This window comes from Aythya ferina (assembly GCF_964211825.1).
Source record: "Aythya ferina genome assembly, chromosome: Z".
Lineage (NCBI taxonomy): Eukaryota > Metazoa > Chordata > Aves > Anseriformes > Anatidae > Aythya > Aythya ferina.
In genome coordinates this window covers 4,814,600-4,832,459 of record NC_140299.1, presented here as the reverse complement: position 1 = coordinate 4,832,459, position 17,860 = coordinate 4,814,600, and the positions used below count along the sequence as shown (strand labels likewise).

The following is a 17,860-nucleotide window of genomic DNA, read 5'->3' as shown; positions in this document are numbered from 1 at the left end:
GCCGTAGCTTCCAGCAAAGTGAATTCCCAAAATCTGTAAGAATGAGATGCTGTACTGTGCTTTAATTCTATTCAGTACCTGTCAGAGCTGTGTGAGAATACTTCTATAGGTTCTTCTGTAGTTTTTCCTCAGATTGGAAAGGGAGCAAATAAAAATAAAAATAAAAATAATCAGAAAGTCTTAAAAGCAGAAGAGGAGACTAATTAAAGTCAATGGACGAATTAAAAGTGGAAAATGATTAGCAGAGGGATGGAAGGAAATAAAATGAAAAGTATGGAAAGAGAAAGATAAAAGAAGTAAGAGAAGAAAAAAAAAAAAAAAAAGAAAGTATTTCCTAAATGTGCTTTCAAGATTGTCCCTAATGGATTTCATGACATCCGAATTCTAGCAGATAGCATGTGCTGAAAATGCTGCAGATGGCTCAGCTCAGCAGCAAGGATGGCTTGGAAAGAAAACAGTTCCTGTGGCTGCCTCAACAGACTGTTTACAGCAGATACCTTCAGTGCCCAGCCATTGTCATGAAACAATGCTTGTTCCCTTATTTGAGGCTTCTGTCTGGGTGCTTCAAATGGCTGATTTGTGTGTGAATGAAACTGGGGAGGGGGGGCTTGATAGTTCAATTCCTGCTGCTGAGGAACAGCCCCAAAGGTTTCCTTTCTCTTAACAGCAAGCAGTGTTGAGTGGGAAAAGCAGAGCAGGATTATATCTATGAAATGTTCAATGTATAATGAAGGCTTCCTTCAAAAAATCACACCATGAAAAGCACATTCATTAATGTAACCTTCCATGGCTTATAATCACTTCACATCATAGTTCATATGGAAGAGGTTTAGATGGAAGTCCTCAATCAGTGAATTCCATTTCCATTAACAGAATAGATAGTAGGTTTTTGCAAGTTGTTAGCTAACAGAGCTACTGACCTTCTATCTGTACTACTACCTAACAGATGCTTCCGGTGGCCACTGCTGTTAGGGTGCCACCTTAGCATGTTTCCAATTAGACAGGAGTCCTCACACCCTAAAAGGATGCACTTCAGCTGTGTGTGAGGAAACACTAATGTCTGGTTTTGTACACAAATCTAGTCTTGAGACCAGTCTCTTAAGCTGTCTGAACATAAAGAAAGATGCTGGTTGTATACTAATGTATACAACTACTATATACTAATATATACAACAATATATACTAATGTATACAACCAGCCACAAATATACCTGCCACAAATTCTGAAGATTTTCAATTAATTTCATAGTTTGGTGGATCGTAGTATTCCTCCTCCTCTATTAAAGAGTTTGAAGACTGTAAATGCTTCTGTTCATGTGTATTTGCCTATTAATGTTCATTATCTATGTTAAATTAGCATAAGACAATTAGACTAACCTTTCACCAACCTGTTCTCTTCAAAGACTATTCCATAATCTGTTCCTTCTTACTTTTAACAAACAGTTAAGGACATGCAGAACACTCTTACTGTCCAAAGAAATTGACTGCCTGAAGATCTCAAGATCTCATACATCTTTAATAACATGTTTTAACATGTTTTAACTCATTATTTTATTTATTTATTTATTACTTAACTGCTTACTTCTCCATTAAGAAATACTGGTCTCTTTCCTTCTTAATTTCAAAAAACATGTCAAATTTTCTTGATTATCATAACATTTAAATATCCTAATTTCCCTGTATCCTGTGCTAAAGCGGTTAGCCAGTGACTAGCCCGCTTTGCTACTTTACCCAAGTAGGTATTAATCATCTGGATGGCTTGATGAGAAAAGATGCAAAGACCAATCTATTCCAATTACAGCTGAATCCAGTCCCATTCACATTAAATCACCGTATACATATGCAAGTTACACAGTGAAGAATCAAGGACTACTATTTGACAGAGCTATTTGAATGTAGTCATAGTCACTTGTCATTATAAATCAGGTAGCATCAACCCTTTCATCATCTCATTTGGTCTTCTGTGAACTCTCTCCTGTTTATCAGATGGTTTCTGATAATTAAAAAGCCAGAACTGCAGACAGCCTTCTAAGTAACTAATTGATATATTACATGTGGAAACCATCCTTTTAAAAGTAGGAGCCATAATTGAACCCCTCCATACTGAATTAAGTGAACTGACAAAATTAGGGAAACATCTTTAACTCATTTCTCCAAAGCAAATAATTTTGACAACAAGGTCTGCCCATAAAAATAAATAAATAAATAAATGTAGTTAATACTTTCAAGTAGATAGCAAACACACTGGGTATGAACAAAGAATAACAGAAACCAAGCCAGAACCACTAGAATCACCTACTTAAATTGTAACAGTCCAGCAAAATACTTCTAAAACAGGATAATGCATATGGAAATGCACAATTCAGAGTATCTCTAGACATGTACAGTCCAGGCAACTGAGTTGAGAAGAGTAAGTGACTTCAGGCTTACTGCAGATGCTTTCCTATATGTAATCTCTGTGAAGTACACCTGAACAAAAATAACATGTTAAACTCAGAGGAACAAAAAATAACTGTCAAGAAGAAGCCAGAAAGCACTCTTATTTCCAGTACAATCACTAATAGAATAGCATGTCAATTTTTGGAATTCACATTCAGAAAATGATGTGGAAGTAGTAAAGTACTCATTTTAAGGATACAAAATGCTCTGAGCAGGTAAAAAAAAAGCTTCTACAACTGAAGTTTCAGATGCTCAAATGATTGAAAAGAAGATCAAGGTGTGAACTGATTATTGTCGATAGGCATTATCAGAAAGTAAGAGAATAAGGAGCTTTTCAAAGTTGTTAAAAAAGAAATGATAAGATAAAATGGCTAGAAGTAGAAATTACACAAAATTGAGCCTGAAATGAATTCAATATCCTACTTGTAAAGAGAACTGAAGCATCAGAATATTTTGTTAATATATATATATATATATCTCAAAATTCTACATTTATAATGTCTTCAATGCTTAATCTAGTTTATAAGAAGAACTGAAAGCTGTCCACACCCAGGGATGTGGTTGCCTAGCATCGTTGTACTTTATGTACACCCCTTTTGTTTGTTTTTCACAGACAATACAGCCTACAACACTGATCTGCATATAAACTGCATACACAATTCTTCATTGGAACAACGACTGTAATTCAGTTTACATCACCTAAGCCATAGTGAATTTAGATGGTGTCTTATAGTGACCAGTTAGGATTTTTTTATTATTATTATTTTCTCAATGTATATATAACTGTCAAGAATACTATGCCTTTTCTGCTGTACCCCTGCTAGTATTCTGCTCTCTCCTTCCTTTCCCAGCCTTGCACTGACGCTTTTCTCACAGGATGGTGAGCTGAGATAGCTGACGGAGGATGTCACCAACAACTGAGAGACCTGACCATTAGCAAAACCTCTCTATTTGTGATCATGATAAATGGACTTCTCCAACTTTATTATAAAGCTTGAATGAATGGATTAAATCCAAAGCTGGCAGAGATGCAGTTCAGTTGCAGTCTACTCTTAACTGAGCTGACATTTCATGATGCCAATGCCAGTTCTTCCAACAGTTAAGGTATAACAGAATGCTCCACCTTATAGGGAAAAAAAAATAAAAAAATAAAAAAAAAATTGTGATCAGCAAGAACTTGTGTGTTTTCAACAGAAACAGGCAGGTAGTTGCCTTCCACTGAGAAGTCATTCCCTGCCAAAGCTGATATACTCTAAAGTAAAACCTGCTAAAAAGTATAAGACCTTGCATGTTGCCTGCAGAGAAAAGAGCTGTCTCATATTTTTCCCAGTGAAGGATTTATCACAAGTGTAATATTATTTTGAATACATTGTATATCAGATATACTCTGAATAGCATCAGTTTAAAGTTTCCTGACTTACACCAAAGATCATTTTGATCCAGTACACTTGAAAAACAGATCATTATTTTTAAAAGGAAGCTACTGTGCTATATTCCACAAGTTATGAAGCATGCAACCAGAGCTTCAGAATAACATATGCTTATATGAAAGGATAAAGCTCACTGAAGCACAATACATGTATATTATCTATAGACATATGGGATAGAAGTTGGACAAGGAAACATTTCACTGAGGTAGTGAAATTCTAGCACAGTCCTCCCTGCAACTTAAGTAAGTGTGTGTTCTGGGATAGTGAGCCTTGAAATGATATAAGACCCAAATGCTACTTTCTAATGTTGGATCTATTGATGCCAGCAAAACTGCAAAACTTCTAGCTCTGATCCTCAGCCTTTTCCAGTGCAGTCTGGATCATGGACTGATTTATTTCCAAGGGGTTAACAAATAGCTGAAGTGAACCAGTTCTCCAGGATGCACTTCATGGTGTGAGAGCTGCTTCTGTTTACTGGGGACTCTTGCAATTAGGACTTTCTTAAAATGAATAGACACTGAATTTGCTTTATTGAGACTGAATAACAGGCAAACTAAACTAAAAAATAGGCAGTCTGAACCTCAATAAAAAAAAAAAAAAAAAAAAAAAAAAAAAAAAAAAAAAGCTGGGCATTTAAATTTCTATGACACAAGTTCCTACATCGTAAAAAACATTACTGTTTTTCCACAGTATGGAACTTATTTTGTACTCAAGATCCTGAAACTAATCAGATGAGTCACCTGTATTTGTAGATATAAAGTGTTTGACAAAAAGGAAATCAACAGAGAAAGCAAACCTTCTCTAACCAGCTCAGGCCAAGAAATTCATCTCTTCACATTATTCCTCAAACAAACAAACAGAAAACCTCTTCTTAAATTCCTTCTCTTTCCCTCTGGATAGATGGCTTGTTCTGAATTTTGTTTTTGCTTATTTTAAGATTGAAGCCTGGAGAAATTTATATAATATTTTCCAAAATTACATATTAAAACTAAAAATATTTTAGTTTAACAAAACTCTTTGGGTAATTGACGATTCTTTTATTTATTTGTTTATTTAAGTGGCAGCAAATTAACTGGCAATCAGTCTGAGAAATAAAATCTGAAAAAAAAAATGTTTTCTGTAATGTAAAAACAGCTTATTAGAAAAAAAAAAAAAAAGATATGTAATTTATTTATTTATTTATTTATTAAATCCTTTTCTCAACTTAAATGCTATTTTCTCAGGACAGGAATAATGAAACTCCTTTTGCATACACCTATTCTCCCTATCTCTTCATAAAAGTATAATTCTAGTTACTAGCTACCAGAAAAAACAATAGATTATCTTCATACCCTTAAATAAATGAACTTACTATTAAGAAAATAAAAGTATTAAGAAAGTATTAAGAAAAGAAAAACACAAAACAAAAAAGAATAACATTTCATTCAGCCCAGAAGATGCATGTACAGGTAGATTATGGAGAAATCAGCATTTAAAGGCTGCCTAAGTAATATATATTATAGTATATATATATATTATATATATATATAATATATATATATATTATATATATATAGTAATATATATATATAGTAATATATATTATAGTATATATATTATAGTAAAATATAAAGTCATATGTGTATATATATATATATACATGTATAATATATATATACATGTATATATATATATTAAGGAAACAGGAATTTTCTATTTTATTTGCTAGCCCAGGTACATCAATTTGTTTGTTCTCTTTGGAAGTCACTGTACATCCCCTCAGTTAATTATTGTTAATGTTTTGCAGAGTGTGCTGCAATTAATTCTTGTTACTAGTGTAATTAGTTTGCTAAATATAAACAAGTAATGCTTGGCCTCAGAATTTAGAAGCTCTTTTGTGTATGCTTTGTAACACTCCAAAACAGACCTAAAACCAGAGGCTTGAGCTACATCATGCTAGGGACCATGAGAGTACTGGGCTCACCAAGAAGATGTGGGTCTAAAAAGGCATTTGTTATCAAAACCTGTTTCAAATCCATTAAGATTATTAGGGTTTAAAACTTGTAAGTCAACTTGAAGTAGTTTTGAATGGTTCTGAGCTGACCTGAGATCTGTCATCAAACCAGAGAAGACTGAGCATCAAAACCTTTTTAAACTGGAAAAGCATATACATTTAGCATTAGAAATCTGTAATTTCAGTATGGATTCAAGTAAAAATCAATAGAAAATCTACCTTTTCTCACGTATTCTTCAACTTTTTTTTTTTTTTTTTTTTTTTTTTTTTTATTCCTTTCTATTTATTTATTTATTTATCTTTATTCCTTGTTTTAGCCTTATTTTGGTCTGAACATGCAACAGAGCTATGGCAAAGTGTATAGCTGTGCTTGATGGCAGACACAACCCACACGAAGTAACAAATTAGCATATTGCTCTGAAAATCTAAACAGTACTATTTTAAGAACACTTTGAAGAGATGACTCATTGTAGGGAATCTATAATCTACAATTATGATACAGAAATCTCTTCCCAGGTGAAGAGCTTAGTACATTTTAACTAAATGCCAGTATTATCTACTATCTATTATCAGAACTTTTTGTTTGTTTTTGTTTTTCCCGTTTATAAAGTAGTGACTGCTTCCCCCCCCACACCCCCTCCCCCCGAACTAATTTAGAAATGTGAAGTGACAGTTTTTCAGCCACTTGCAGTTTATATGTTATTATCCTTATGTGGTGAGTATCAGGCTTGGATGTGCTGATTTTACCTTTTTTAACCAATTCCTGTGAAATTTTTGCTAGAGTGAATAGCCCAAATAACAAGAAATTGGCTGTCCTCATGGATTATCTACCATTTTGGAAAACAGAACTGAAGGGACAACACTGACAAACCATAGCAAATACTCTATAACTACCAACACCAATAACACATCCATTGTTGTTGTCCCCTTCCTTATTCCTTCCTGCCCACATGAAATGGCCACCCACAGCCCCTTAAAATGTGTGCAATTGTCAGTGCAAAGACCTCATACACATACACATAGTATGAAGTGGCACAGGAGAGCAGAAGACGGTGGGAAACAGAAAATCAAAATGCCCAGGGGATCCATAGAAGTGAACTGTGTTCAGGGTAAAATGATATCTTCTAACATTTCTGCAATTTGGCTCTTAAAGAAAACTCTTTCCCAATCTCATTTATTTAAAACTGAACAAAATGAAGAACTGAAAGGTTAAAAGAGATATAAAAGATGTTTGTTTCCAACTCAGCAACTTAACCCCGGATATTACTCCTTTTAACATGGCTTAAGAAGGGAAGGAGGAGGGAGAGGAAGAAGGAAATCAAGATATTACCTATATATCATCTTATACATCACTTACCTATCAAAGTCTAGGATGAAAATGGAACATTTTCCCCCCCCCTCTCTCTCATTCCTATGCTACCCTGACTCTGTTTTTGTAGTTAGATGCATAATTTCCTAGACAGAGTGAATCTAGGTCACTAGGAGAAAGAAGAGCTCATATTGTAGAATGGAAGGAGTCCTTTAGGCCTTTTTCTATTTTTAATTCAGTGTAAATTAATCCTAATCCTGCATAAATCCAGTATAAATTAATCCTGCCTAAGCACCAGTCAGAATGTTACTCTATGGTTTATGGAGTAACACCAGTTCTCCCTTATCTCTATCAGCATGCCATCAGTTGGGCTAGCTCAGTATTCCACTGAAATATTTCATGCCCATTCCATGGGGAAACTCATAGCAAATAAATGATTAGAAAGGAGTCTGCCTCTTTTCTTCTAGTCTTAACTATCTCGGTTGCTGTTTTGTTCCCCAGTTTATCTCAGAAGGTTTTCAATAATCCCACTGAATATCATACTAGACATTTCATCCCATTTTTATTTCTCTAGACCATACAGACACACAATTCTTCTTAAATAATTATCTGGTCTGTCTTCGGAGACATGTCATTACCTTCTGTAATCCACAGTTTTGAAGGCTTTAATGTCATGAAATCATCAGCTAAGGTTTTCTGAACAATGACACAGTGGGATTTGAATAAACTTTTGTTTGTTTATTTTAAAATTTGTGTTCTAAAACTCTTAACAGTAAATGGAAACTCTGAAGTTTCCTCAATAAGTATATAATATTTAGCTGTTATGATTCAATCACAATGTAAATATGGTACAGCTTGCAATATTTTTTGTTTTGGTGAATGAGTGTTCAAAATTACATAAGTCTTACAAGAATGTTTGGAAAAAATTGCTGCCATCTTTTGGGTGCACTCAGGAAAAAAAAAAAAAAAGTTACATTTTGCTGAAAGTTCCAGCTGACACAACCTGTACATCTGCTTTACCATAGATAAGATAATTTGAAACTGTAGAAAGTTATTCTGAGATAACCAATATTTTCTTCTTTCCTGTTTTGCATAGTGATCCCAGCATAATATCTGTGCAAGAATTGTTTGTCTGGTTAAGGATTACTGGTGGGAATTAGCTCTCATTGAAAGATATGGCACTGAAGTTGAAGCCAAATATAAAAAGAAAACACAGATTATGGATATACACAGGAAATTATATCAATTCCCATTATTCAATTTTACTATATATGTTTTTTATATGTATCTATACCTGGTCTTATTGTTTGGATAGGAAATAAAACTTGTTTAATCTACTCAACTGTTACAGTTTAGTGTTTCAGATTGTTTATCCTGAAATTTGGAATCTAGCCTTTATATATTATATTTTGTTTGGTTGGTTATTTTCCTCTTCTTTCTTTTTGTATTTCCTAGACATGTAATAAATGTTTGTTGTGTGGCTAGCTTAATATACTGGCTTCTAAGACAAACACTGCATGTTCAGCAAAGTCTTTTTAAGAACAGGGAATGCTAGTGTCAGTGAGAATAAATAAGAGGTGATAATATCTAGGAAAAAGAAAATGTTGTCTGGAGAAAATAATTACTCCTCTTAAGAGATACCATTGTCAGACAATAGCATATCTTGCCAGTACTGGACAGTGATATTAAAATATGCTGCAAATCTACCTTATCGCCTGGCATGAGACTCAGACATGCATTCTGTACCTGACGGGACGGGAGAGGAGAGTAACACCAGCTGAGCCATAGTGATACTCAGCAAAAAAGTCAAAGGAAGATGTGGGGAAGAAAACACTGTCACTGTAGGCATCCTCCACACTTTGCACATAGAGCTGACTTGTAGTTAGTAACATTTCTGCCTAGGCTCAAGGAGGCCAACAAGTTACATCAGCACTATCCATCACTAAGTGTTGCAGTGACACGAGCACCTGCTGTAACACTAACAGCAGCAAGCTAACAACTCTCTCCTCTATACAATAGAGACAAGGTTGCTTTTTCAAAAATATCTAATAAGAAAAGGCTTATATTATTTAACTGTAAGAAATTAAGCTGACTCACTGCCCCAATCATGAATTATAGACCTTTATCCAAATCATGTGCAAAAAAAAAGAGGAAATTAAATCTTATTAAATCATTCTTATTCTGTGAACTTTACACTCCCAGTTCACCCCTTCTCCCAAAAAATGCTGCTGCTGAAACTTACCGCTTTTGCCAACTCCCCCTGCTCCTAGCATCACCACCTTGTACTCTCTGGAGCCTGCTGAAGAATTGCTGGAGGAGCTGATCATTTCATTTTCTAGCTCCATCTTGCACGAGGCAGAAGAAGGGAGCAAAAGGGAAGAAAAAGCAACTGGCAGGTGCTTTCTATGATCTTAAAGAACTATAAAATCTCCTTTAAAAAAAAAAAAAAAAAAAAAGCAGAAAGGAAAGGTATAATACAAGAGATTTATCAGCCTCGCACTCGCTGCTGTGCCTGTGTTAGCAGGAGAAGGTCTCATAGCAACCACGTTAACAGCTTCCAATAAAAATCTCCCTCTGCCCCCTCCCAGCTCTGTATCATTCTCTGTGTTTCTCTTCCTGGACAGAAGCAGTTTCGTGAGGCTCAAGAGCTCTGATACCTCTGGGTGTTGCTGTGTCATTGGAATCAAATTTAGCAGAGCCTCCAGAACAAAGAAATGGATCACATTTCCTAATTATGACGCTTATTATTGCACATACCACTTGCTTGAATTTTAAACAATAAAAGACTACCAGAAAACCTCCTTGCCACCTTGGAGTTAAATGTTCATCCTATGTTCAGAAAGTTTGCTAGATTTACATTTAATACAATCAGAAGCAAAATGACTAACAACTTCTACAAGTCTTTGTTCTTCATGAAGCTACTTGCAAAGTTTTCTAAAGTTTAGCTTGTCCCGAGATCATTTCATTTTATTTCAGTTTACATCCTTTATTTGTAGAAATAAGCCACATATTTTGAAAAATATCTGTGAGGTGTTTTTTGTTATTGTTGTTTGTTTTTCCCCACACAGAACTTCAGAAGGTGACAGGACGAGGGGGAATGGGCTTAAGTTGAGCCAGGGGAGTTTTAGGTTAGATGTTAGGAAGAACTTCTTCACTGAAAGGGTTGTGAGGCATTGGAACAGGCTGCCCAGGGAAGTGGTGGAGTCACCATCCCTGGAAGTCTTTAAAAGATGTTTACATGTAGAGCTTAGGGATATGGTTTAGTGGGGACTGCTAGCATTAGGTCAGAGGTTGGACTCGATGATCTTGAGGTCTCTTCCTACCTAGAAATTCTGTGATTCTGTGATTCTGTGAAGGGTCTTGGGACTAGAGAGGAGGACCTATTCATCTATAAAATATCCATACAAGTAAAATAGAAGAACAAACTGTTATAAATATTTCATACTAACATAAAGTGGCATATCTAACCAACCTGGTCAGCCCTAGTAAATAATAAAAAAAAAAAAAAGTAAAAGTTCGTGAATAGCACAGTGTGACACATTCGCTAATTAGAATTATCCAGTGAAAACTTAAAACTAAGGACAACAACTCTTCATTGATTTCTGAAGATATCCTTAAAGAATGTAGAACATTCAAAGGATATGATAAGTAATAAGATCCTTTCTCAGCTTTAACTGTTACACAGTATTTTCAAGGACCAAAGAGAAACTACTGTAAAATAGTACTTACAGTACTTACATAAACTTGATCTCTTTTGCGATAGGTTTTCACGAAATGTGCAACAGTGAAGGAGATAAGGAAACAGAAGCAGGAGAGATACCTAGTAAAATAATCAGCCTTGAAAGTCAGACACCTCCATCTATCCACTACTCTAAGTATTTCAGAGGAAAAACACACAGCATTATGCAGGAATACAGAATTAGAAGTTACACAAAAGAAAAAAAAATCATAGCCTGATTAAGGATATGATTTAAATATAATGAAGAAGAAGAGAAAAAGTATAAAGAGCACATGAAAGATAGATTAACAGACTATGAAAATATATGATTGAAGAGAAGAAATACGCAGTAATGTTAATAAAATTATAATTGGAATAGAGAAGGTGAACAGAACATTTTCTCTCCTAATACAAAGAATAGGAAACATCGGATGAAAGAGGAAGTATCTGGATTCAAGACCAATGTACTTATAGGAGTCACTAAAGGAACTTCATTTAAAGCTTTTGGTAGTAAAAATGAACTTATAATGGAAAAAAATAAAAAAAATAAAAAAATAATCCATTGAGGACTACTAAATACTACCTCTTGCTCAAGTACTCAAGACTCACACCAACAGACCCAGGAAAACACTGGGAAAAAAAAGTATCATGGCCTGTTCACAGCTACACAGAAAAAGAGAGAAGAGAGAGAGCCCCTGTTCTCTGTGTACTTCTTTGGAATCAGGATCTTCAACTTTTGTCCTACGGGATTGCTGTAATAACCATGCTCTGAGAAGTTCTGTATTGCCAGGCCTGGATATAAACCTCAGAATTCAGAAGGGTTTGTTCTTCAGAGCATAAAATATGACTTAAACAGGAAATTCTGAATGTAATAATGTGATGTTTAAATATTGAACTTCAGCAGTATGAGACTGGAAGTAAACCACTTGTTGGAACAGCTGGGTTTTCCTGGTAATCTCCCATCAACACAGGAACTTCCTTCTCAGGAGTTTGCATCTGGCAACTCAGATTACTAGCTGGCAGTAGCTTTGGCTGACATTAAAAACATCTGAGAAGTGGGTGGCTGTGGGGGTGACTCGAAAGACAAGCTAAGCAAAATATTCCAAAAAATATTAATGAAAATGGTATATATATATAATAGATAAGATTTTTTTTTTTCCTCCCGTTAATGTTTGCCAGAGAAAAGTAAGTAGCAAAATTTATTTATTTTTTTCCTTTGTTTACACTGGAAAGTAGGAAGGATTATAGGAAATATAGAGAATTATGTTAGAGCAAGGAGCAAAATAAGACTGAAGTAAATGGAAAGCCATTTGCTCATCTTTTAACATAATCTAGAAAAATTAAGATAGAATTTTTAGGTCTAGGAAAGCACCCCTTTTCCCTTCCCTTCCCTGATGAACCATATTAAGTCCCTGTTATAAGGACCAAGATTCATGTTTATTAAACTAACAAGAGCTTAATAAACATCATTACATTATATAAACAGATGGACAAACATATTCACCCAACTATTTTACTTCCACAGGCCCTTGTCCAAATCCTAAAAAGAGAATACTGTATTCCTATTTATAATGTGGTATTTGTTCTAATTGTTTCGTGTCATAACTTCCCATTGACAGCCTCAGAGATAATTTGAAATGAAACATCTCAAAACACCTAAAACTACAGGTAAAAAATAAAAAATAGAAATCACTGGTGGAAATGCTTTATGGACAACAGGAAGACACAGTACAAAATACAAAAATTAAATCTAAGATGCTAGAGTATTATTATTATTATTATATATTTTTTAAATGAATGGCACATTCCACAACAAATTCTAATCCTCTGTTTCATTTCTTTGTTTCTCTGCTTTAAGGATACAGCTATCATGATACAAATTCATAGAAAACTGTCCTCAGGCAAACAAGAGCAGCTGCAAAGATGAGAAAAAAAATCTTGGGATACTAGCCTGTAATGAACCATTTATTTAATAAATTCAGACACCATTGCTGTTTACATATTACTTATGACTATACAGTCAATCTGCTGCTCTTTTTGTTTGTTTGTTTGTTTGTTTTGTTTTTCCTATTTCTTTTAATTTGATATTCAAAATTCTTTTTTTTTTTTTTTTTTTTTTTTTTTTTTTTAAAGAAACAGCAATTTTCTAAGAGAATTCAGTATTCAAAATATAGCAATTGCATCTTTTGAATATCTGTTTTGATTGTTAACATTGAAACAGCTATATGCTTAGATCTTTAAGCATGCTTTAGTCTTAAGCAAAAGACAACACAGGTGTAAGATGAGCTTTTTCTGGAGAAAATGCCATTATAAAATATATTCTATTCATCCTACATCTGCACTTGCTCTGGGGGTATTGAATAAAATAATAAGATGTTAATACAACATGTAAATGTTCTGAAATTGTTTCCTGAAGCACTTTATGTTGAAGAGATTTTGTCAATTAACCTGGATAAATATTCTTGTCATTAGGCAGGGAGTTCATGAGTTTAAAAACTTGAATAGAAAGCAAAATACAAATCTTGACTGATTTGTGCTCCAGTAGGTGATGGGTTTAAAGACATGTGAACCGTTTAATTATAAGCAACTATGCATGAGCCCAGTGGGGGCCATTCCATGACCACTTTTTCTTCCCTTGTTCTTACATACTAGACACAGCAGAGAGGAGATACATAAAAAGCATCCTTCAGAAAAGGGCTTATAAGCCCACCTTACTGAAATGTTGTTGTGACAAGAAAGAGTGCTAAAGCAGAAATCACTGCACAACTCTGGGGCACTGATCAAGCCTACTCCTGAGAAAAGCTACATTTGTCACACAAGCTTAACTTGATCAATTGTGAATAAACCTAGAATGATAGAGTAATTGCTGGGAGACTTGATATTTTTTTTTTTTAAACTTATATTTTACATTAAGAGGTTTTACATATTCATTCCTAAATATTCTGAGCACCTCTGAATCATACTGATAAGAGACCTCCAACACACTGCAGAAGCAACTCTGCATTTTTGTAATTCATATTCCTACTAAAAATGCCCAGCGGTTCAATCACCCATATGCCACAGACACCCTGACTTGCTTAGGCAATCCCCATCCTTTTTTCTGTTCTGCAAATTACTCATCTGTATGATGACTCATTGTGTCAAACATCCCTCACCTTACTTGATGGGATACTTGACAACCTCCCACCTTGAAGCCAGCTCTTTAGCTCAAGCTTTTAAAGTCATACATGTATGCCTTTTGTTCTGAAGTTCTTATTTCTGTCCCTAGTGTCAGACAACATATTGTCCCAAGTCTCTGCTGCAATGCATTTTAATCTAAGCCTTATTAGTAGGTCGAGTGGTAACAGCAAATAACAGGAGAAAAGTTGTGAGACCAACAGAAAATGTGAAACAACTTCAAAGCCCACAGAGTAATGGAGAATTGTGTTTCTGGTCTTGTCATAAAAGAAGGGAGGTTTGGCATGAGCTCAGAGCAATATCTTCCTCTTCTTTCAGGTCAAACAATGCAACCAACACTGTGTAGCTGTTGTACAGTTTTAAGAATAGGAACAGTTTACCACATTCTTGAGAACATTCAAGAATATAACTTTTAGATCTTGCAAGTCATGGCTCTAACTTCTAGAACAGAAACACTGAAGATCATGTCCTAGAGCATGTCAAAAGGAAAAAGCTATTTTCCCTGGGTTTCCAATAAAGTTTCGCAACAGATGTATGATCTTACTATGAAGAAGTACTAATAATTGAAGATCATTTGTAGACGTATGCTAAGTTTTAATTACATTCATAGATAGCAGTTTTATACTTTCAAACAGAACACTAATAATCAGAATGTGTGAATCTTAAAGACCTCAAAACCTTAACTATATGTAAACATCTTCCTCATGAGCACAAATATATGATTATTCCAAATCTATTCATCTTCCAGTGCTTTTGTGAAGAAGGAAAACAGTAAGTATGAATACAATATGAAATACTACAAAAACAGGGTTAGGTGAGCTCTGCAAAGGTCATCTTTTTCATCCCTGTGAAGATACACACATCCATTTAACTCAAACAATACTTTTTTAACCTTACTTTATAGTCTTCCAGAGAAAGAAATTATTTTATTATTTTTTTTTAAGTACTAAAATAAATTGCCTTACTATCTTATTAAAAACTTATTTGAAACCCAAATGCCCTTTATTACAGAATAAGTCTATACTTCTTATTCTACCTGCTACAGATAAAAAGACAGTATACAAGTTTTACAGTATAAAAAGACATACTGAATGTCCCGAACGCGTATTTAAATAGCAAGCTAGTGAATGTATATGAACATGATAAATACAGAGAATGTTGTTCTCCCAAGCCTGCCTGCATCTTCTCTTCATTCACACTTCTTCCTTTTCACCAGAAAGGCACTCTATCAGTCCTCCTTCATAGGTCATTTACTATGTTACTTGTGTTTCCAAATACTTGTCTGAAAATGTGTTTCCCAACTCTAAAGACATTGCTTCAATCCTTTATACAACATGGATTTACACCTATTACTGGTGCTTTTCAAGCTTAGAACAGTTAGAATAAACATAGGCAACCAACATAAACAGATGTCAAATTTTTGATATTTTCTAACCTGTTCCTGAATGCTCTCAGTGACATACTACAATCTACTGAGATTGTGCCAGTTTCCTACCTTTATTTTTTTGCTGCTATTTTTTTTCAAATCATCCTTGTTACACTGGTTTCTGGAAAAAGAAGATTCTTTCATTGTGATTGTCACCTTAAAAGGGTTTCTAGATAATGGTAATGACTGCATTCCTCATTCCATGCACCGGAGGGGAAAAAAAAAAAAAAAAAAAAAAAAAAAAAAGTTCTTTAATGTAGATCACATGCTTTATACTCCACACAGACCTTTAGCCTTTAGTTGGCCATCACTGTTTCTTCACTCCAGAGACACACTGTTAAACCTTAAAACCTCTGTAGATAGGATGGATACAGAGATAGAGAGAACTTCTGTGTACATGCAGGCAAGAACATACACAGAGATATTGGACTTTTCTCTTCCTCCTGCAGATGTATCACCTCTGCAGATTACAGGTAGCTCACAATTGCCTTTCTCCATACTGCTCTTTATTGTCTGATGTATTTTTAGATTTAATCACACATCTTCACAACCTTCCTTTTGTTCCTTCTCTAGAACTGTTTAGAACAGTTCTCATGTGTGCTCTCTATCCATCTGAATGCAATATTGCCAACAAATTTATTCATGTTTGCATATTCAAGTTGAACCGGGACACTGTCAAAAAAAGCATACCCTCTTAAGACTCTATGACAATTTTCACTTGGACACCGGACCAATAACTTATTCAAAAGACACAAAATATTTTGAGATACAAATTATGTGCACACAGTTGATACTAGCAGAACAACATCTTTAAAAGCTGTTTTTATTTGTTTAGTTTGGATAAGGGTGTTTTTCATTGAGCATACACTTTTAAAAATAATTGGAATTCTGAAGTTATGCCATTCTTATGTTATAGTATCTAATAAGACAGTACTGATATTCTACTGCAGCTACTGACAATGCTGTTCTACTGCCAGGTGTATGGGCAGATCTTTTCATATTATGTTTCCATATTTTCCCTTTTTAGAATTAAAGAATTGAGTTTGAGTTTAAGAGTCTTCCTGGACATCAGATATAAAGGCAATTTGGCTCATTATAAAAAAAGAAAAAAATATTTTATTAATCCTTTTATTTAGGAACAGGTGTAACAAAGTGTGTGATTTTACCACAGAACCTTGCCAAAATGCAACAGTAAAACAAACTAATAATAAATGAGAGCAACAAACAGATTCTTGAATTAGATCTGCTATTAGTCATCCAGGTTATTTTATTTTATTTTATTTTATTTTATTTTAATTTTATTTTATTTTATTTTATTTTATTTTATTTTATTTTATTTTATTTTATTTTATTTTATTTTATTTTATTTTATTTTATTTTAATCTTTGCTGTCCGTAAGAGGCTAGTTTCAGTTTCATCACAGAAACACTGAATAGGAAGAATCTGAATTTTATTGACCTACCTTTCTGTAGGTATCACTTACTGGTTTACACATTGTGATAGTTGTAATCTAAATACCAAATTGTTTATCAGCATTCTGTTGGTCGAGCACTTTCAGAGTTCTCATATCAGTTGCAATTATTATTAATCTTTTGGGTACATAATAAAGCTGAATAAATGTATTGACAATAAAAGAGGTGTAGTTCCTTTAAAATCATCAGTGAAAGGTTCCTTCAAGTTAATTCAGACTTCTGTATAGCTAAATCTCTCCCTGAGGATATTCTTTCCTATGTTGAAGAGCAGAACTCAGCATAGTAAGTATAGCATAACTGAAGCTTGGATTCAGCTGCCTAATGGTGGTGAATTATGGGCTACCAAATGTTACAGAAAAAATAATATATATATACTGTTGCTTTCAGTAGCAGCAGTGCAGTCTCTTTGACTACAAGTTTCTACTGATATTCTTTTCACATCTGTGCTTTTATTCTGATGATCATACCTATTTTGATAGTTTCCAGTGTGCTTATGCAAAAACAACATTGAAAACAGGAGGAATCCTGTATGAAGGATGTCACTATGTATTCTAAATCTGAGATCAGCTCTGATATTAAGCTCTACCAAGTGACTTATGAAATAGATAAACACTAATTTATTTGGAAAATTCTTACAGACCTGTATTGTAAAAGGTGACAAACATCCTACTTCTGACTTCCACTGCAGTGTAAGACATACTTCTACCGAAGACAGTAGACAGCCTTGTCACTAGTTAGTCCGTTAATCAGTTTAAAGATGGTATTGTTATAAAACATGGTAAAATCAATAGGCTTCCATGCTTGGAAAAGACCTAATCTAACCTGTATATGTCATGAAAATCAAAGCAGTTATTTTATAATGATACTAATTAAACATGTGCAAATAAATAAATAAA

General features: G+C 34.2%; 1 protein-coding gene across 1 annotated transcript in view; it reads right to left on the bottom strand.

Annotated features, from left to right (window-relative positions):
• Positions 1–9,680, bottom strand: part of RIT2 (Ras like without CAAX 2) — a 214,713-nt gene extending 205,033 nt beyond the window's left edge. The window contains exon 1 of the mRNA XM_084504085.1: positions 9,414–9,680. Coding sequence (XP_084360211.1) covers positions 9,414–9,516 — 103 coding nt within the window. The 5' untranslated portion in view covers positions 9,517–9,680. The remainder of the gene's footprint in view (positions 1–9,413) is intronic.
• Between the last annotated feature and the right edge of the window lie 8,180 nt (positions 9,681–17,860).